General features: G+C 40.5%; 1 protein-coding gene across 1 annotated transcript in view; it reads right to left on the bottom strand.

The window, feature by feature from the left end:
- LOC136114625 (F-BAR domain only protein 2-like) overlaps nucleotides 1-22,651 on the bottom strand; it is a 142,943-nt gene that overhangs the window by 15,143 nt on the left and 105,149 nt on the right. Inside the window, exons 13-19 of the mRNA XM_071801643.1 lie at nucleotides 14,105-14,283; nucleotides 13,509-13,520; nucleotides 13,064-13,088; nucleotides 12,182-12,224; nucleotides 11,443-11,537; nucleotides 4,095-4,198; nucleotides 1,943-2,072 (exon numbers count right to left, since the gene is read on the bottom strand). Coding sequence (XP_071657744.1) covers nucleotides 1,943-2,072; nucleotides 4,095-4,198; nucleotides 11,443-11,537; nucleotides 12,182-12,224; nucleotides 13,064-13,088; nucleotides 13,509-13,520; nucleotides 14,105-14,283 — 588 coding nt within the window. The remainder of the gene's footprint in view (nucleotides 1-1,942; nucleotides 2,073-4,094; nucleotides 4,199-11,442; nucleotides 11,538-12,181; nucleotides 12,225-13,063; nucleotides 13,089-13,508; nucleotides 13,521-14,104; nucleotides 14,284-22,651) is intronic.

Below are 22,651 nucleotides of genomic sequence, written 5' to 3'. Positions count from 1 at the left end.
TTTATCTACTTGTCTTATGAGAATAAGGATTGTCACAGTAAAAATATATTCCCTTTTCTTCAAGAAAGTAGTAATGACAGACTGAAGAAACGAGACCAATTTTCAGCTTGTTTTGAGGGAGAATAGATGGAAGATTATGTTGTATAAAAGTGGTTATATCAAGCTTTGTTGACTTCAACAACATGTACCTAGTCAAGTAGTTGAGCTTTCAAGCTACTTGTATCTGTCAAACACTGGAGAAATTTGTTTCGAAAGAAATACAATATTATTATTTGTAGTGTATTAGGATGATTAGTTACCATGTAAATTTGCTTCTAGTACAATACCTGGTGGTGTCTCACAAAGCTTTTCAATAGTAGGAAGTGTTCCAATAAAAAGATCATCCTCTATTACATTTAAATGAAACAAAACATTGCAAGAAAACAAAATATTTCAAGCAAAAATAGATGTTATAGATGTTAAACAATTTAATATATAAAAATACTTTGCAAATGAGAACAAGGCTAAAGCATAAAAGAAATTCAGTTATGCATGCCTACAAGTACACTTGGAACAAGATAATTATAGTCAGCTCTCCTTTATTCAGAACAAATGGGGTAAAGGAAACACTGGAATGTGCAAAAGCCAAAAGAATACAGATAGTAGTGCCCCAAAACCATTCAGCTGTCTGCACTTCCCTTCCCAGCTCTCAGGACTATTTAATTCATACAATAATTGCAGATGGAACTGGCCTTGTTTATTTTTGCTAGGCCAGGTTAATAACCATGTTAAACCTTGGTGTCCTTACCTCCTCTGTCACCTCATGATTCTACTCTGTCACTGTTTCTAATAACACACAGCTGGGGCTATTGATGCTTCTACCACCAACTGCTGGTTCCTTGGCACCAGTGCTGAGGCCTGAGGAAGTGAGCCTGGATGGACTCTGACAATCAAAATATCAGTTATCTTTCTATGATGCTTCTCAGCATTTGGGAAACTGGTGGACACTGAACTGTGCCAGCACTGCAGCAGCTAAAGTTAGGCAGACCTTACTAGCTTTGGTCCTGCACAGGGTAGAAACAGCTGCATTGCTGCTAGAAGTTGTGCATATGCTCTTCTGAGGTACTGAGCCTGGGTGAGAATCCTTGGCATCAGTAACATTCATAGATAACTTAGTGTTAACTCAAGAGTCTGATTTAACTTGGGACTAAAGTGGTAATAGTGTTCAGGAATAAAATACTACAATTCTGCTACAGAAACAAGTTAAAATGTCTTTTAAAAAAGCCCACAAATACACCCCCCCCCCAGTCTCCTTATAATCAAACATCATAACTGAAGGACTTGACTTTAAAAACATGAGAAAACCTTCTGAAATTAGTGGCAGCACAGGAAGACTGATTTGCTTTTCATCTTCATCTTTAGTTGGTTGGTTGGTTGGTTTACTTTTACTAAACACCTCTGTTTAGCTTATATACATCACTAGCTTGAAGAAAAAGATGCACTAGTTTCATTTTTTTTGGAAACTGCAATTACAGGATAACAAACAAAATAAAAATAACATAGAAATAACTCAATTTTGTGAACATTTAGATTAATTCAAATTTATCAGTATCCCAAAATATTTCTGTACATATGAAGTAACATCTTCTGAACAAATACATGATAATGTTGCGCTTGATGAACGGATATAGAAGCACACCAAATACAAATTAGTGGAATATTTTAATTTTGAAAAATATTTCACTAAAGAACATGCCATAACTGGATCTATGGTCTAATCTAGTCAAATCCACTGTCCTGTCAGTGTCATTTAAAAGCAGGTATTGTAAAGGATGTTTGAAGTACGTAGACTGGACTCACATATGGAACAACTAACTCCAAGGAACGGTTTTCATAACAGATGGAACTCAGTGTTAGAATGATACCATTTCTAAAATGAGTTAAAACAGTTAATTTAACTTACCAACTGTAGGTGTGTTTGCTGCACTGAGGGAAGCAGAAGAGGATATTGAGGAAATGCTCTCTGCATGTGCCAAGGGAGCTGCAGGTGGTGGACTTGGGTTGGAGGTTAATGGAGGGCTGAATGGCCTAGGCTAAACACAAGAGATCACAAGAGTATTACAGAGACAGAAAGTGGTTTTAAAAAGATGAAAAAAGACTGTAAATAGAGTGCTTCATTTCATTCCCCAATCAATTTCATAGTGTTTCTCAACATATTTCTTTTAATGCTTTATCCCAATTTTTAGTGTAAAACAGAGAACCCACATTTTCTGTGGGAATCAATTCAATTATTTCATAGCTTATCATTATTTTTTTTTTGCCTGGGTAGTTAAGTCTAATGTATTTGATTATACAACAGCCTGTCAATAATTGCGCTATAACACAGTAGCAGAACCTAAGCCTATAACCCTGTGTATGTGTGCAGCAAATGTGGATTTTCAGAGCTAAAGGAGAGCTACTAACAGACTGGAAGTGAATCTAAAAGAGGGCAACTAAAATAGTTGAGGACAGGAGGACACGAGAGAGAGGGAGAGGCTGAAGGACCTGGGTTTGTTCAGCCTAGAGAAGAGAAGCCTAATGAGGGATCTACTAGCAGTCTTTCACTAGCTACAAAAAAAGATGGAGTCAGGCTCTATTCAGAGGTGCAAGAGCCATAACAAAGGAAATATCAGCTGAACATAGGGAAAAAATTTCTTCTTGTAACATTGTGGTTAAGCCCTGGGACAGGTTGCCCAAAGAGGTTGTGAGATCTCCCTTCCTGGAGATTTTCAAAACTCAGTATGCCCCTGAGCAACCTGATGCAATTTTGAAGTTGGCCCTTCTTTGAGCAGGAGGTTGGCTTAGAGGAGATCTTCAAAAGTCCCTTCCACCCTAAATCTTTGAATAAAACTTTATGATCCATTTAACTGTTAAGATATTAGTTTAAAATAACTAATGATCATTTTGAGATTAACTTATCTAAAAGGTACTGAAACTCCTGAAGCATCTGTTTTGGTTGGGTAATTATTTTTTTATCTCAGTTCTATCACACTTGTCACAGAGTATATGACTTTTATACAGACTGTAGGAATTGTAACAGGAGGTGACATATAATGAAGACAACTCAATCTTCCACTTGTATCTGGATAATAGCCAATTTCTAAAACATGTAACTTTGTGCAGAATCATACTTTATAGCAGAACAGTACCAGTTACATTCTCCTCTTTAATTCTGATGATATGAATAACAGATTTCTGGGTCTAAGAGCAATTACTACAATTTTATATTGGAATGAGAACAGAATCTCAAAATGAACCTTATTCTGACCTTATAACATTACAGAAAAGCAAAAGAGTTAAACAGTGTTTCAGTTTTATCAAAGCATAAGACCAGAATTTTTTCCATAACAAGAATATGGTGAAAGTATCTTGCTACTTTGAAAAACATCAAGAGGATCTTACCATGGTAAAATTTTTCCAAGTCTGTAAGTCAAATGATATGCAAAGAATCATAATACTCATATAACAGATTAAGCATGGCTTGGTCTGATAGGCTGTCTGGATATTTGCGTTCTTTGCCACATCCTTTATTAGCAGGTGGACCTGCACTGCAAGCAGTGAGCAGAGATGCAGGCAGTGTGCAACCTCTCACTATCCCAATGAGCAGCTGCTGCAATCTGCCACTTCCCTTCTCCACCAACCAGCACCAAGGGCAGGGCTACTTGTGTCAACACAACTGATAAAGATCTACTTAATATCACTCATTCCCCAAAGTTTTGGTGATATCCCTAAATCAATGGAGTTTATTACTTCACTAATATTTCACATTTTAAAAAATTGAATCCCACATGTATGCTATCCTTTAATTTTCAAGTTATTGTTTTGTTCAATTAAAAACATTCAGCTGATGCAAAATTTATGTTTTGGACCTTTTTAGTTCAGTTAAGAATTATTTTGTTATAGTAACATGTCTATCATGAACAACTTCCATGCCTATCTGGAAATGGTGAAAATCTGAGTATATGATTCCTTGAACATTGGCTGGAAGGTAACTCCACTGTAACAGTGTAAATGACATATGAAATCAAGTTACAATGGAGAATTAAACAAACAAACAAACAACAATCAATACATACTATTTCATTAATTCCACTAAGCTTCCCTGTAGACAACTTTGGTCTTGAAACAGGCCTTGGAGGGGGTACAATGGTGCCTACAGAAAGAGGAGTTGTGGGCCTTGCTGAAAGAAAGGAAATTTAAGGAAAACAATATTAGAAAGGTCACACTGAACATAAATATGTAGTCACTTAGAATAAATGGAAGTTATGTTTCTATTAAAAGTTTTTATTTTACAAGCTCCATTTTGTAAGATTTACCACTAATCATAAATGTTTTTAAAATAGGGCCATGTGATACCCTGAAAAGTGACTCTAAAAATGGCATCATGGGCTTTCTCATTGCTCTCAAATGATTTTATACTAACTATTCTCAGAGGTTTGTATGTAAAAAGATGGTTTTGCTTGAGTTCCCTTTTGTGTATAGTCTATATGGATTCAGAATATAGGACAGTCTTTCACGTCTCACCACAAATGGAAAATTCAGTTGAAATTCATATTTGGTCCTGGCTGACAATGGCATAACTATTTACATCAAATTATGCCCTCTGAAATCCCACTGACTTCAATAAGTATATACCAGTATAAAAGATAAATTGCTCTATTGATTGCAAGAACACAATAACTCCATATTAACTCTTAGCCAAGCTATCAGAAGTAAAAAGCAGTTAAAAAACATACTACCCTCATGTCCTTCTAAACCTATCAGACACAACTAACAGATGGTGGCAGCAGTACAAAGATGCCACTTTTACATAGTCACTTTTCCAAATAGAACTGTACTTCAAAATAATTTTAGATGCCATCCAATGCCAGATCTAAAATTAACTTCAAAATAGACTGAAACTCTAATATATGACTGTCGTCGTAGCACATCCTATCTTCTCCCTCAAATTATTCTGGATGGTTCTTTTTTACTTAAATCAGTTAATGTTATTTAAAAATGTAACTTTTAAGTATGGAATTTTCTCAGGCATTCAGCATAAGTTCATTCATTGAAGTATGGGAGTTTCATCACTGACTTGTGAAGAAAGATATTAGGCTAATACTGACTACATCTACCTTAAAAGTTACAAACTCAAATGTCCTCAAGTAAATTCACTTCTGAAATATCAGTCATTCCTTTAAAATTCTTGTTATGCCCCAGGAAGACAGTACATGCTAAACCTTGAGTAGTCTGCTGCAGTATCACAGGTATTCAGTGAGTCATGGCCCACTTGCCCAAATGCACTTTTCCTTTGACCTCTTAGTATGTAGCATTACCACGATATCATCCACACTTCAAAATACTGGGTGTTAAAAAAGAACAGTTTAAAATCCAATTTATTTAACTTAATCTGAAAACATCTATGCATTCCTATTTCTAGAAAAGCAAAGCTCTGCACAGTTAAGGAAAAGCAATGCCTTTAATTAAATAATTTGAATTTTTCTTCTTATTTCAAGCTGAATATTTATTTCATTGTTCTAACTTTGAATTAAGTTGGTGCTAAGAAGCAGTTTAGTACATTAACTAATTTTAACATCAGGTGAGCAATAATAACAAAAAGAAAAATCAGTCTAAATCTTGCTTTTTAGAGTCAGTTATTAGCAAAGAGCAGTACACAATGCATGCTTGCCATACAGAAGACACTAAACTGTAGTCCAGCAGCGCTGAAGATGATATGGAAGAAATTTCAGCAGCAGTGCCAGTTTCTTCAATGAATAATTGTTCATGGCATAGAGTATTATTGAAAAGGACACTTTGATCCTCAGAAACACAGCTGCTGGAAGAATTCCCAAGCAAAGCAGAAGAGGCAAGGCAGGCATTTTCAGTTTTAGAATGCAGTCTTGGGGGCTCCTCATCTCCACTTGAGTGTCTATTTGTAAGAAGTTCATCAGCAAAGGAAATCCACTGACTCTGAGACCATGAAACAGAGGATAAAGTATTGGTACTCCCTGATGGTGCTGTCATAACACCAGATTTGCACCAAGTGCTAATTGTAAAGTCTGGTGAAGATGGGCTTCTAGTCCCAGAATACGTCTAGTGTCCAAGCAAAGACTGAGATACTCTACAGCTGGGCAAATCAGTGGTAGATGAGGAAGAGCTCCTATTATGCTCTTTCAGTGTAGCTGAAGGAAAAGGGAAGAAATGAAACTAGGAGCAACACTGAAATGATAAAAATTTCAATATAAATCCAGACTTCAGAAACATATTCAGTATCCACTGCATGAGGTTTACTAGCCAGCATGAAAAATAACTGCTCTTCTAGGCTAAAAATCACACCAGTTACAAATAAAAAAACTCCACACACATATCACATGTAGTTCATTCATACTGTCAACCATGTAATTTGTTAAGCAATTTATTGTGATTCTCCTTAAGGCCCTACTTCTCGTTACTTTCCTTATTCTTCTAACTTCTTCCCTGTCATGGTTTCACTTTCTCTCATCTTTGTCTTTTCCTCCTTTGTCCTACTCCATGTTTGTTTCCTCTTTACAGCTTTCTGCTTTTCATTTATTTCCAAGTTATTTAATCAAACCTACCCTTCTCTGTTCCTTCCAAACATTTTTATCCTCTTACCCTTAACATCTGTAATGGGAAGGCCAAATATAAATTGCTGTCTGGTAAATTAATAAAGACAATGCAGTCATAAGATCCTGTATGATGTTCTTCTGTCTGTATCAATCCGTATCTAGTGAGTAACTGTATGTATGAGGCATCATCTGCCCCAGTTTATTTCCTCTCTCATCCTAGAGCAGAGGTGTCAAACTCATTTTTACCGGGGGCCACATCAGCCTTGCAGTTGCCTTCAAAGGGCCGAATGTAATTTTAGGACTGTATAAATGTAGGAATAGTTAGATAGTTGGTATTAGATCTGGACTGGCAACATAAGGGTTATTATTTCTAGCTCAGTGGGCCCATGATATGACAGATCACCAAGGAAGGGATGCAACATATAGATGGGCTTGTGATTGAGTGGTGGACTTGACCATGGATACTATTGCACAGGTTATCCATGAATGTGAAACATTCACAGCGATCAAACAAGCCTGTATGGTATGGAGGACAATGGCTGAAATATCAGTATGAGGAGACCTGGCAGATTGATTATATCACACTCCCACAAACCTGCCAAGACAAGTGCTATATGCTTACAATGGTGGAAGCAACCACTGGATGGCTGGAAACACACCCCGTGCCCTATGCCACCACCCAGAATACTATCCTGGGCCTTGAAAAGCAAGTCCTTTGTCAACATGGCACCCTAGAAAGAACTGAATCAAACAACAGGACTCATTTCTGAAACAACCTCATAGATACCTGAGCCAAAGAGCATGGCACTGAGTGGGTATATCATATCCCCTATCATGCACCAGCCTTCAGGAAAACCAAACAGTACAATGGACTGTTAAGACTGAGAGCAACAGGTGGTGGGAACTTCAAACATTGGGATACACATTTAACAAAAGCTACCTGGTTAGTCAACACTAGGGGATCTGCCAATCAAGCTGGCCCTGCTTAATCAAAACTTTCACATATTGTAGAAGGGGATAAAGTCCCTGTAGTGCAGATAAAGAATATGTCAGGGAAGACAGTCTGGGTTACTCCTGCCTCAGGCAAAGGCAAACCCATTCTTGGGATTGTTTTTGCTCAAGGACCTGGGTGCACTTTGTGGGTAATGCTGAAGGATGGAGAAGTCCAATGTGTACCTCAGGGGGATTTGTTTCTGGATGAGAATAGCCAGTGATTTGAATTGCATGATGTTAATTACTAATACTATATGCCATCACTACTGTGGTTTCCGTATGCTATATCAATGGTATTATAATAAGAATCATCCAGATTACTGAAGAATGAACTTTGATGAAACCAAGCAAAGTGCAGTGATGATGGAACCAGAACTGGCTTCAGCAACTGGCACCCAGCAACTTCCTCGAGATTGACATCTTCAACCCACAGATCGTAGGCATGGACCACACCAGATACACCAGTTATAAGCTTCTGATGCAGCATACAACAATCCAACACCACACACAATCTCTCCTGCTCTGAGAGACTGTTATGACAGATGGAGCCCAAAGTCATTGACTAAATGAACTCAACAGACATTTTAGAAGGATGGCCCATAGACTAAGGGAATGATATCTGTGTGTATATCTTAAAAGACAGAAAAGTGGTGGTGATTAATAAGAATACATTGGATAGTATGAGACCTGAGCATGACTTCAATGGTACAGAATAAGGAGTGGATACTATCCTGGTTTTGGCTGGGACAGAGTTAATTTTCTTCCTAGTAGCTGTGTTTTGGATTTAGTATGAGAAGAATGTTGATAATACACTGATGCTGAGTAGTCAAGGACTTTTCAGCTTCCCATGCTCTGCCAGGTATACAAGGAGCTGGGAGGGAGCAAAGCCAGGACAGCTGACCCAAGCTGGCCAAAGGGTTATTCCTTACCATATGACATCATGCTCAGTGTATAAACTGGAGTTTTCCAGGGGGCAAATACCGCTGCTCAGGAATGAACAGGCTATTGGTGTCATGGGTGGTGAGTAATTGCGTCATGTATCACTTGTTTTGTACATTCTATTATTATTATTTTCTCTTCCTTTGCTGTCCTATTAAACTGTTCCTATCTCAACTCATGAGTTGTTTTCCCCTTTTGATTCTCTCCCAATGGGAGGGGGAGGTGTGCGAGCAGCTGCATGGTCCTAGTTGCTGGCTGGTGTTAAACTACAACACCTAGTCCTGCTGGCCACACTATTTCTGAGCCAGGATGCTCTTGGCCTTCTTGGCCAACTGAGCACACTGCTGGCTCATATTCAGCCAGCTGTTCACCAACACCCCCAGATCCTTTTCTGTCAGGCAGTTTTACAGCCACTTTTCCCCAAGCCTGTACCGTTGCATGGGGTTGTTGTGACCCAAGTGCAGGACTCAGCACTTGGCCTTGTTGAACCACATACAACTGGCCTCAACCCAATGATCCATCCTGTCCAGATCCCTCTGTAGAACCTTCCTATCCTCAAGCAGATCAACATTCCCACCCAACTTGGTGTTGTCTGCAAACTTAACGGGGGTGCACTTGGTCCCCTTGTCCAGATCATTGATAAAGATATTAAAGAGAACCAGCCCCAATACTGAGCCTTGGGGAACACCACTAGTGGCTGCCAACTGGATTTAACTCCATTCGCCACAACTCTTTGCACCTGGCCATCCAGCCAGTTTTTTACCCAGTGAATAGTACAGCTGTCCAAGACATGGGCAGCTAGCTTCTCCAGGAGAATGCTGTGGGAAACAGTGTCAAAGGCTTTACTAAAGTCCAGGTAGACAACATCCACAGCCTTTCCCTCATCCACTAGGTGGGTCATCTTGTCATAAAAGGAGATCAGGTTGGTCAAGCAGGACCTGCCTTTCATAAGCCCATGCTGACTGGGCCTGATCACCTGGTTGTCCTGTACATGTTGCATGATGACAATCATGGTGATCTGCTCCATAACCTTCCCTGGAACTGAGGTCAGACTGACAGGCCAACAGTTCCACGGATCCTCCTTTTGGCCCTTCTTGTACATGGGCTAATCTCCAGTCAACTAGGACCTCTCCGGTTAGCCAGGACTGCTAATGGAAAATGGCTTGGTGAGCACTTCTGCCAGCTCCCTCAGTACCCTTGGGTGGATCCCATCCAGCCTCATAGACTTGTGTGTATCTAAGTAGTGTAGCAGGCTGCTAACCATTTCCCCTTGGATTATGGGAGCTTCATTCTGCTTGTCGTCTCTGCCTTCCAGCTTAGGGGGCTGGGTACCCCGAGAACAATTGGTCTTACTATTAAATATATATATATATATATATAAACATATATATATATAGAGAGAGAGAATTTATCCTTAAATATGTTACAAATGTGGACCCACTAGCCAATAATCTTGACTGTATACCTAAGTGAGAAAGAGACAATCTAATGATTTCTGTAAGCTAGAAGCTAGATTTGTTATAAAACATAACTTTTAAGGAACATGAATTTGTCATGGAGGAATAAGTTCCACTTAAAACCCTAAGGATTACATAGCAATGCTGGTTGCTGTTAAAAGGACATTACTAAGGCCAAGAAGAATTAGCACAGAATTCTCCTATTGATGTACTTGCTCTTTCTTACTGTTCTTCAATCTGTATGATCAAGTACAGATGAAAACAGTTAGAAAGCCATAATCACAAACAAAGAAGTAAGGACTATTATAATTTTTGGAATAGGAATACCTAGCTAAATGAAACAGTGAACACTTCCTTTCTCAGGCACATGGGAGAAGAGTCTCTACATTAAGACAGTAAGAGTTGTAAAATAGACATGCAGTAGGTAGGCTGAAGAGAACTATGAAACAGCTTATCTCTACTGATAGTAAATAGTAGATTCCACCTTAAATCCCCTAAGATAGCCAACGTAAATAAGTAAATACTTTTAGTAAGCAGGTCCTAACATAGCCATATCTTTTTTTGTTTCGGTCTCTCCTTCCTATTTCTGAACTAGTTTCTCAACATCTCCTGCTCTTATCCTCTTCAACACACATACCCACTCACATGCCATTTTGCCTCCCTCTCCCTCACTGCCTTTTGAGTGTAAAAAATCAATATTGCCTGCTACTGTAAACTTCCCCCCCTTCCAAATACCAAGTTTCAGGAAAGCCTACCAGTGATCTGCCCACACTATTATCTTCCAAAATCTTACACCCAAAATTCCCATGCACTATCTGCCCCCCCAAACACATCCCGTATTCCTTGGCCCATCCTCTTCCTCCCAATGCACCTACTCTCAGGTGGTGCCAAGGAACTCCCCCTTAATTCCAGTCTCAGTCCTGCCATTTTTCTCCCACTCCCCTTGGATTATGCCCACATATCTCCTAACAGATGCATGGTTTCCTACAAGAAACAAGTTCCTCACAGAAAAGTTCCACAATTGCTTTGTACTACATAGCTCAACAGGCTTTCCTGGAAAGAAGAAACCCATTCCTATTCACAGCGCAAGCTCAGCATCTCTCAGGTACTGTGAAAACCTCCATTTAATTTCCCAACTTTACCAACTGAAAAAACAGGATTATATTTTTCCTCCAGTATAGATGGTGATCATTTTTTTGTAAAGGGAGAGGAGGAGAGAAAAAAAAGACAAAAGCAAGATAGAATTTTTCCAAGGTTTCTAGTGTTCCCTCTTCCCCCTTGCTCCCTAGCTTGAAAGCCTAACATACTACACCTTGAGTTGTATATTACTCATAACATAGGATACTGCTTTACAAAATTCTTTCATTTCAATAGTCAAAGTACACCCCCTTGCAATGACTAAAAAAGCAACAATAGAACATCATGAAGAATATGCAGAAAATATTTTCTACTATCAAATATTTTACCTGAGGAGGATGAGGATGCCAATGAGGCTGAAGAGGAAGATTCAAGAGAACCGCTAAAGAGTGGATCCCATGCCAGAAGGTCACTGTTCCCCTTTCTATGGTAAGAGTTACAATTAGAAAATTAATGAAAGATGCATATACTTATAAAAATAAAATTACAACTTTGGTAATTCATCTTCTGCATTAGTTAGTCTTTAAATCTTAAAAATACTTATAAATTGCAGGTCAAGGAACTGATTTACACATAAGGAGACTATCTGAACTGATACCTTAGTGCAAGTTTGTGTTTCATAATGTCAGCAAATTGTTTTCATTTTGGGCAAGACATACATCTACACATCAATTTCTTTCAATATATACATATATCAGCAATGTATATAGACCTGTCCAAATTTGGGGCTTGTAATCTTAAACACTTTAAAATAGAATACTGTATGATGGAAACTAAATCCATCTTATTTAAAACATGATATTTTAATAAAAAACAATGTTTTGCAATCACATAATTATAAATATCAATTGAGACAGATCACAATGAAGCAAATGCATTAGAAGGGGAAAACAAGTTAATAGAAATCTCCATTGTTACATAATTACTCCTAAACTCTTACTATGCAATAGATGCCTGACTTAAAATAGCTGTCAACTGATATTTCCAGTGAGTCTCAGAGTCTTAGATCAAAATAAGACCAAATTCCCCCAAAACTACACTTGATATAATTTTACAAGCTGAACTTACTCATTTGCCCGAGTAGAAAGCTTGGATTTTGTTAATTCTTCACCTAAGCAAAAGACACAGTATTATCACCACTCTGAAATAAAAATCTTTCAGCTTCATTATAAAAAGATAGTAAATGTTAATAGTTGCAGTTCAAAACTAATTGTGAATTATTAAAATGGAAAAGAGAAAATTCATTATTTCTGATAATATAAATTCAGATGCTCCCGAAACACCTCCTAAAAGGAGAGGACTAAACAGAGCAATGCATTTCACGAGGAAGTGTTGGACACTTGAAATTTCTTCCTTAAATTATACTGTTCACATAAATATTATTGTTCAGGAAATCTGGCTTGTTTTCCCACTGAGAAAAACCCTAAAGAACAGACACTAATGCTCTGTCCTTGATCTCCATGGCCATGTTTTGCGTTTTTAACTATAAAATAGAGAGATCGCTTTGCTGTTTTTTGGATGATATTCAACTTGAGTGGGTGGAAGGGTTTTAAGAACTTACACAAAAGTCATTTCCATGGGATTTCCCCCCCTTCCCTGCCTTTGGCTTTTGGACATGTTCCTCGTTACTGTCACAGACAGCCTCATCTGTTTCCCAGAACAGGGAATAGCTGAATATACAGAAAAAGAAGAGGTCTTTGGGTGGCTTCTACTAGCTGCTTTGAAATTTTGACCAAATAACTTAATTTTGTCCTTTTAATTTACTGTGAGTAGTTCAAAGGCAAATACCATAAAGGTACTTAGAACTGACAAGAGAAATATTTTTTTTCTACTTAAAATATAAATACTTTAAAAGTTTATTTCTTCAACAATAAAAATATTTTCATGTTACGGTAAAAAACTAACATAAATAGGCTAAAAGTTAAGTATTCACAAAATATTCACACTTACGGGATGAATTTCGATTTGCTTGTGCCTGAAACAGAAAAAACCCAAACCCATAAGAATAAATTGCCAACTGTCAAATAAAACACTTAACAGTCCCAGGATTCTTATTTCCACTCAAGTTCTCATGCAATATTTTCCTTTCAATGTCAGGCAGAACATTCTGGAGCTTGCAGAAGGCCAGAACATGAGGCAGGACAGAGCAACTAGTGCATGCCTGCCACACTGGTAAGAAAAGGCAGAAATGAAGACTGCAGAGCTGACAAAGGCAACAGTACAACTAAATCCCTTGACAGGCTGGGCCAGTAAAATTAAACAGTTTTTATATCACATGGTGTGCCTGACAGGTAAGAATAGAAACATTCATAAGGTTTTCCCAATAACTTTATCAAGTGCTACACTCACTTGGTTTTAATCTAAAAATGTTAGTAAAAAGCCATTCTGTACTTACAGAACTGTGTTTCTGCTTTCAAAACGTGGAAGGGAAAAAGAGAAAAATAATCATTAATATTTTAATATGCATAATATTTTTCTTAAAATCAGAGACATATTCTGATCTGAATACTGTACTAGTATACTTTAATAATATTTATTTGTAATATGGTATAAAGCCATGGTATAAAGTATCATTCTGTGGTTTGGCAGAATACATTCAATAAAGCTGCACTATAAAAGTTATATGCATCCACATTATATGATCTGTTTTAAAGGTTTGTATATTATTGAATACAAATTAGTAAACTATGTTAAAAGCCATGCTCAGCTAACTCCATATGTATTAAAATGCCTTGTGGTGACAACAGCAGAAAGACAAGGACTGAGCACTCCCAAGACTCCAAGTAAAGTTAAAATCTGAGAAGGGAGAATTACTTAACATTACATTGCAATGAAGTGTATCAAAGATGACCTAGTGCACAAGAAAAAAAAAAGAATATTTGAACTTGAACCTAAAATAAATTCTGAACAGTAAAATATGTGTTAACACTAAAGATTCCTTACCATTTTTCTTCTTTACTCATTAAAAATACAAGGAACAAAATTACTTACAGATATTGCTGGAGAAAGAGCAATGTTCCCTATAGATACTTTTAATTCATCCAAGGAAGGCATGGTATATTGAGAGCTATTATTTGACTGGACAGGTTTTATTTCTACATGGAACCTCCTGGGTTCATCATCTTCAAAGTCAGAATCACTGGATGAATAGAAATGGTTGTCTTTGGTATGTTTTTCTCAGTTAAGGTGAAAATACTTCAAATTCATCTGTTTAATCTGTTTCATAATTACTCTCTACAAAATGCTCATATTAAGTAAACACCACAGATAAATAATGCGGCCTAAGCTCTTTGTGCACTTATACAGACACTTTAATTATATCCACTGTCCAAATTTCACAACTCAGAGTTAAAATTTAGTTTTTATATTCCATTAATCTTCATAATGGTATTGTTATCAAAGGTATGATATCATATAACTGAACAACTGCATATTTTAAAACATGAGGATAAATGAAAGATTCTATAGTAGCAACACTTCTGTATGTTTAATTTACAATTTGTAAGACTCAACGAAGGATTCTAACACATGTATGAAAAATGCATGCATTGCAGAAATCCTTTTAAACCAAGCAAGGGAAAGTCCTAGCTTTTTAATTAGCAATGAAATGCTCATGGTATCTGTACTGAGCATAACAGTAGAAGAAGCAGCAGCCACCCTTACTTGCCCTTTTTGCAGAGGCACAAAAAATTTTGCAACAAAGAATGACAGTTACACAGAAGGCTGCACAATAAACTAAATCCCATCAGTCACTTAAAGCACTGTCATCCTTGGCTAAAAATGAATCACAATGACAACTCAGTCCTCAAAATCAGCAAAATATACTGATTAATTTAGCCTTGATTCTTTATATGCACAGGAACTGCATTCAAGAAAAGCTCTGAAAGGCCTATGCTAAGTCTTAAAAGATGCAGCTGTTTTGATAAGAACCAAGTTGAAAATTTTCCTCTGTTGAAACAAGGAAGTGTCTTGCCACCTAGGGAGACCATACATATTCTATACCTCACTTCTGTTATTTTCATTTGAATGAAATCTCTTCACACTATTCCCTGACAAAGATTAAAACACCGAACCCTAAAGACATTCCAAATCCAATTCAGGTGAAAGAAACTCTGAGATGTGGCAAGAAAAAAGTCAAACATCTTCATCTTACAGGCCATTTGTCTGCCAAAATGGATCACATCTGGAAAATAAAATTTTAAAATACAAGTCACTTTTCATTTCACCTAAAGATTTCTTGCCTTGAAAGTTATCACTGAGTTTCAAGATTAATTTCCTATGAATCAGGTGGCTCTTCTAAAGTGGCATGTGCCTACCACTGAGGTATTAGGTCTATTAAACAGTTACTGACAATGATCAGTTTAGACCTGAATGCCATGAACTAAAAGGTCATAGAATCATAAAATAATTTGGGTTGGAAGAGACACTCAGGATCATCAAGTCCAACCATAACCTAACTCTAGCACTAAACCATGTCCCTAAGAACCTCATCTAAATGCCTATTAAACACCTCCAGGGATGGTGACTCCACCACTTGCCAGGCAGCCTGTTCCAATGCCTGACATCCCTTTCTGTGAAGAATTTCTTCCTAATACCCAATCTAAACCTCTCCTGGCGCAACTTGAGGCCATTTCTTCTTGTCCTATCAATTGCTACACAAGAGAAGATACCAACACCCTCCATGCTACATCCTACTTTCAGATAGAGAACAATAAGGTCTCCCCTCAGCCTCCTTTTCTCCAGGCTAAACAGCCCCAGTTCCCTCAACCGCTCCTCATAAGACTTGTGCTCCAGGCCCCTCACCAGCTTCGTCAACCTCCTCTATGCACTCTCTAGTACCTCAATGTCTTTCTTATGATGAGGGGCCCAAAACTGAACACAGTATTCAAAGTAGGGGCCGCACCAGTGCAGAGTACAGTGGCACAATCACTTCCCTAGTCCTGCTGGTCACACTATTCCTGATACAAGCCAGAATGCTGTTGGCCAAAACAACAAAAATGGCCACCTGGGCACACTGCTGGCTCATATTCAACCAGCTGTTCACCAACACACCCAGATCCTTTTCTGCCAGGCAGCTTTCCAGCCACTCTTCCCCCAACCTGTACCACTGCCTGGGGTTGTTGTGACCCAAATTCAGGACCTGGCACTGGGCCTTGTTAAACCTCATACAATTGACCTCAGCCCAATAATCCAGCCAGTCCAGATCCCTCTGTATGGCCTTCCTACCCTCCAGCAGATCAAGACACCCACCCAATTTGGTGTCATCTGCAAATTTACTAAGGGGACACTCAATCGCCTCATGCAGATCATTGATAAAGAGATTAAACAGAACTGGTCCCAATACTGAGCCCTGGGGAACACCACTTGTGACCAGCCACCAACCGTTTGGCTCCACAACTCTTTGGGCCTGGCCCTCCAGGCATTCTTTATCCATCAAATAGTACACCCATCCAGGCCATGAGCTGCCAGCTTCTCCAGGAGAATGCTGTGGGATCCGGTGTCAAAGGCCTTACTGAAGTCTAGAGTACATAACATCCACAGCCTTTCCCTCATTTACTAGGTGGGTCACCTTGTCACAGAAGGAGATCAGGTTGGTCAAACAGGACCTGCCTTTCATAAACCCATGTTGACTGGGCCTGATCTCAAGTTTTTCTTGTATGTGCCATGTGATGTCACTCAGTATGATCTGCTCCATGACCTTCCCTGGCACTGAGCTTAGACTGACAGGTCTGCAGTTCTCCTGATCATTCTTCCGGCCTTTCTTGTAGATGGGCGTCACATTAGCCAACTTCCAGTCAACTGGGACCTCCCCAGTTAGCCAAGATTGCTGATAGATAATGGAAAGTGGCTTAGTGATCACCTCTGCTAGCTCCCTCAGCACCCTTGGGTGTTTCCCATCTGGTCCCATAGACTTGTGGGTGTCCAAGTAGTGTAGCAGGTCACTGTCCATTTCCCCTTGGATTACTGGGGCTTCATTCTGCTCCCTATCACTGTAACAGACTCCCACCAGGATGTCCGCCTTGTTGCCCTTCCCCTTGATTCTCACCCATAGACACTCAACCCCTATCATCATCCTCATCAAGTTCCAAACAATCAAAACCCTTCCTAACATACATGGCTATCCCACTTCCTTTCCTTCCTCACCTATCCCTTCTCAAGAGTTTATAGCCATCTAATGCAGCACTCCAGTTATGAGAGTCATCCCACCATGTTTCTGTGATGGCAATTATATCATAGCTTTTCTGCCTCACAATGGCTTCCAGCTCCTCCTGTTTGTCGCCCATGCTGTGTGCATTCATACAGATGTACTTCGGCCAGGCCATTGATTCCACCACCTTTCTCTGGTGAGAAGCCCTTTGTGGCCATCCTCAAGTACTTCCACAGTTTCTACCACATCAATAACCCTTGCGTTTCTCTTACTGCATGGCTCTCCATGCCCTACCTCCACTGGGATGGCAGACTGAAGGGCATCGTTAGCACTTGTATGGGAATTGCAGAAGATTGGGCGAGGAGGAGAAAGGTAAACACGCTCAAGTGACCCACAGCTGGGGTATAAAGAAAGCACATACATCACACTAATTGTTTTACTGACCTTGTGTGCTTGACAAGTAGAACCTCTGTGTGAGATAACATAGGCCTGAGAGAAACCCTACAGTACCTTATCATGTCTGAAATTCCCGCTTTGTTTTGAGAAAGAGCAGAGCACAGCAAGAAGCTGCATCTGCTCTAAGCTTTTAAATATAGGCGAGCGTAGCCGGCCTAACGATCTTCCAGCAGGGCTAAACTTACCAGCGCCTGCGTCCCCGCTTACGCTGCCTCTACCTGGGAGCTCAGGTGTGGTTACGGAGATCCCCCAGTAGAGAGGTAACTAAAATAAAACTTGCTCTTTGCAATTACATTTGTGGCCTCTGGTTCTTCTCGCGACGTACCTGTGCTTGTGCACACATTTGGCGTAGTCGGCGGTCGCTAGAAACAGCCATGCCGTGGCTTTTTAAAAAAAAACCACCGGGGACAGGGGAGGCCTCATGGGTGACTCCCCATATTCCGGGATGGCCCAGTATGGAGCCCTGGACCCCTGTGGCTGCTCTCCTATATGAATTGGCTCCGCCGGAGATATGGCCAGAGACTGAGGAAGGGGGGGTGGTTACTCCCCAGGGAATTGAAGCGGTCATACTAAAGTTTCCATGGAGAACGGCTTGTAAATCTTCTCGCAAGTTAGCGGGAAGATTGGGATGGCTATTTATTACTGGTCTTAGATCTCTTAACCGTGAATTTGTTGCATTACGGAGTAAAGTTGCGGATTTAGAGAAGGAAATTGGGACTTTGCAAGAGGCAAAGGTGATGGCGCATGAAGTAATTGCATCTCAATCAGAGCGCTGCTCTGGGTTGCAGGACAAAGTGGACTGTTTGGTAGCGCATATTGCTAATAAACGGCGAGATAAACATGGGTCACATAGAGTTTTGATTTCCGAGGTTCGTGTTCTCACCATGAAACATTCCTGGGATCCCAATGAATGGGATGGAAATATTTGCAGTGCATCCTCGGATTCCGAAGTTGAATTTGAGTTGGATTCAGATTCAAAAGAAAGGGATGTGATGCAGGCACGACCCCTCATACAGATGACGGGAGAGCAGGAACATCCTGGTGGGGGGGTACAGCTTACGTGTACTTACACTCCGAAAGAGTTAAGAGAATTTTTGGAGCTTTACCAGCAAAAGAATGGGGAAGGTATATTGGAGTGGCTTTTGCGAGCATGGGATAATGGAGCTGCATCAATCCACTTGTTAGCGGCTGAAAAGGATCTGTTATGTCCTATATCTAAGAATGATTCGATACAAAGAGAATTTGTCCAGCTGCGGAATATTAGAAATGCAAATGGGGTAGACATTACCGCACCCACAGTATATCAGTGGTTGTGTGCAGCAGTTTTAGCAACACATACAGACCCTAGGGAGTTAATGTCTTCCCTTGGAAGCTGGTCTACAATATCAGAGGGTATCACTTTGCTACGGCAAATGGGAATGGATCATGCATTGTTGACAGGGACTAGTCCAGATGATATACCGATCACAAGAAGTATCAGGATGGAGTTGTTGAAGGGAGCACCTGTCTCGGTGAAACCCTGCCTTATATCAACAATACAAGCTGCCGCGGGTAATGTAGGAGTTCTGGTGACTGCCATGAAAGATCTTGATACTATGCTCTCAGGACCCTCTGTCTGAATAGTGAACAAGGGACAGTCAGCAAAATCAAAAGGGTCTACAGCACAGGTGACGAGGAAACAGATGTGGCATGATCTTTTACAGGCTGGCGTCCCACGATCGGAACTAAGTGGGCTGTCAACAGCAGAACTGTTTCGCCGCTGGCGACAGTTAATATCTACGGCAAAAAGCCAGCCATCTCCAGCCGCATCGGCCCCCCTGCACCCTCCCTCCACCCCGCCTGCCGCTTCAAAGCAAGGCGCTGCTTGGCAGTTGCCTAAATAGCGGGACTGAAGGTTTGGCGGGTCCCCCGAGGTTGCCGCCACAGTAGCTTCCTATCGTGAGGGGGACTGATGCCCTTATGTTCCTTTAACCATAGAGTGGCGGTCTGGGGGGATTTTGAATGTGTTAGCTCTGGTGGATACGGGGGCTGAGGTCACAGTGTTGCATAGTGATATTAAGAACAAAGATGCTACATCACAGATTTGTGGTTCGGGGGGACATCCAACCCCTGCTCTCCAAGCTACTGTTACCCTCACAATCGCAAATGCCAAGTCATTTACTGCAACAGTGTTGATTGTCCCAATTAAAGAATATGTTCTGGGTATTGATGTTCTAGCAGGGTGGACAGTCGAAACCTTAAATGGTCGTTTTTCTTTCGGCTCTCCACGCACTGGATTTGCTATCCGGTCTGTAACTGTCTTGCGTGGATTCCCAAAATTGGATCCTGTTGTGCTGCCTGCACCTGCCAAGGTGGTGACTATAAAACAATATCGCATCCCAGGGGGGGAGGAAGAAATTACCGAGACTATTCGGGCACTCCAGCAAGTGGGGATCATTAAAGAAACCATGATGGCTTTCAATAATCCTGTCTGGCCTGTTCGAAAAACAGATGGCACTTGGAGAATGACTGTAGACTATAGAGAATTGAATAAAGTCACCCCTCCCCTTGCAGTTACGGTGCCAGATATGGTTACACTCATAGAAAAAATTGGCAAGAACTTATTGCCATGGAAAATGGTACTAGATCTTGCTAATGCTTTCCTTTCAATTGCCATTGCCCCAGAGAGTCAAGACCAGTTTGCTTTTACCTGGCAGCAAAAGCAATATACCTTTCAGGTACTGCTCCAAGGATACAAGCACAGCCCCTCTATATGCCATCAAATGGTAGCAGCTGATGTAGCATCGTGGTCAGGTACTCTTACTGTATACCATTATACTGATGATCTCTTGCTTATGGCAGAGTCACAACAAGAAATTGAAGCAGCTGCTGAGTGATTGCAGTCACATTTGCAGAACTGGGGCTGGACAATCAATCCAAAGAAAATACAAGGCCCTAGTACCACTGTACAGTTCTTGGGGGTCGTCTGGCATGGGCAGATTAAGGAAATACCAAATAAAGTGCAGCAGACAGTTCAGTAATTTCCTGTACCAACCACAGTAAAGCAGTTACAGACCTTTTTGGGGCTTCTGGGGTATTGGAGGACTTTTATCCTGCATTTGGCAATTTTAATGAGGCCTCTAGAGAAACTAACTAGAAATAAAGCTATCTGGCAGTGGACCAAACAACAACAAGAAGCTTTTGATGCCTGTAAAAGTGCCTTGATGGAACGTGCATGATTATATACTCCCAGGCAAGGATATCCTTTTGAACTAGAAGTAACAATTTTGGATGATGTAGTCTCTTGGGGATTGTGGCAGATGACTGGACCAAAAAATCAGAAGGAACCCACAGGGTTTTGGTCTAAAGCACTGCAAGGGTCTGCTACTCATTATACCCCAATGGAAAAACAGATTCTGGCTGTTGTTTGGGCACTGCAGGAAACTGAACATATCATGAGTCAAGATAGTGTAACCGTACACACCCCCATACCTATTCATGGCTGGGTTGCAGATGACTCTGTTAGGGCCCATGCAGGAGTAGCTCAGGCAGCTATGCACTGGAAGTGGAAACACTATCTGCAGCAATGATTTTTACCAGGAAACTCACATGTGACTACCCCACATGCCACCCTTCTTGGTACAATATCATTCAATCATGTGCCTGCACTTGGGGAAGCTCTTCCTCTAGGAGACATCCCGACCTCTCCTGTGGAGGAGGCTCCTCCTTACGACGAGTTAACAGAAGAGCACAAGAAGGATGCCTGGTTTACTGATGGCAGTGCAACATATACTGCAACTGGACAAAGGCAATGGAGGGCGGTTGCATATGCTCCTTTACCAGGCATAATATTATGGCAAACGGGTGTGCAGGCCTCTAGTCAGTGGCCTGAACTGCTTGCAGCATCCCTTGCTATCCTGGAAGGGAAAGCACATTATTTATATACTGATAGTTGGGTAGTATATAAAAGTCTCACAATGTGGTTGCCCCGCTGGGCCCAGGATGATTGGCATGTACAAAGATATCCAATATGGGGGGCAGATATATGGCAACAAATTTGGCAGCACGTACAGACATCTCCTTTGAAGGTGAGACATGTTTCAGCTCATCAAAAAGATGACTCACTTGAGTCACAGAACAACAGAGAGGTAGATGAGATGACCTCTGCCGACATACATGCTCAGGCTTTACATGCACATATTGCTTGTGGTCATCGCTCAGCTTCTACTGCGCATGCATGGGACATTGCTCATAATCAAACCCCTTTGCCACTACATGCTTATATGTCATGTGCACGTAATTGCGCTACTTGTACACGGTTACACCTAAAAGCACTATGTAGGCCATGGGGACAGATAAAGCGTGGTCAGTGGGCTTTGAATACCTGGCAAGTTGATTATGTGGGCCCCTTACCCCCATCTAGGGGGTGGCAATATGTATTCACTGCTGTGGATACGGTGTCAGGGCTATTATTTGCCAAGCCCACTAAACATGCTAATCAGCATAATACAATTGAGGCGCTAGAACAACTCATCCATCACTATGGACCTCCCCATCAAATACAGAGTGACCAGGGGACACACTTTAGTGGACATAATGTACAAGATTGGGCTCAAGGGTTAGGTATAGACTGGTTGTTTCACATTGCATATCATCCCCAGGCCAATGGCTTAATTGAAAGGATGAATGGAATGTTGAAGGAACAATTGAAAAAATTAACCAGTACTAAAACTTTGCAACATTGGAGCCCACATCTGACTAAAGCAGTTTTTTTGCTTAACAGTCGGATTATCCATAATCAAACACCCTATGATCACATCACAACACCCCCAGTACAAAACATGGTGCGGATTGAAATCCTTCCAGATGGTATTTCTCCCAAAATATTAACTACAGGGGAAATGCAATTATTCACCCCAATGGATTGCGAAGTGGGACCGCAACCTATTAATGTG

The sequence above is a fragment of the Patagioenas fasciata genome, chromosome W, assembly GCF_037038585.1.
Source record: "Patagioenas fasciata isolate bPatFas1 chromosome W, bPatFas1.hap1, whole genome shotgun sequence".
Lineage (NCBI taxonomy): Eukaryota > Metazoa > Chordata > Aves > Columbiformes > Columbidae > Patagioenas > Patagioenas fasciata.
Note: the sequence above shows the minus strand (reverse complement) of the source record. Positions and strands in the feature narration are given on the sequence as shown.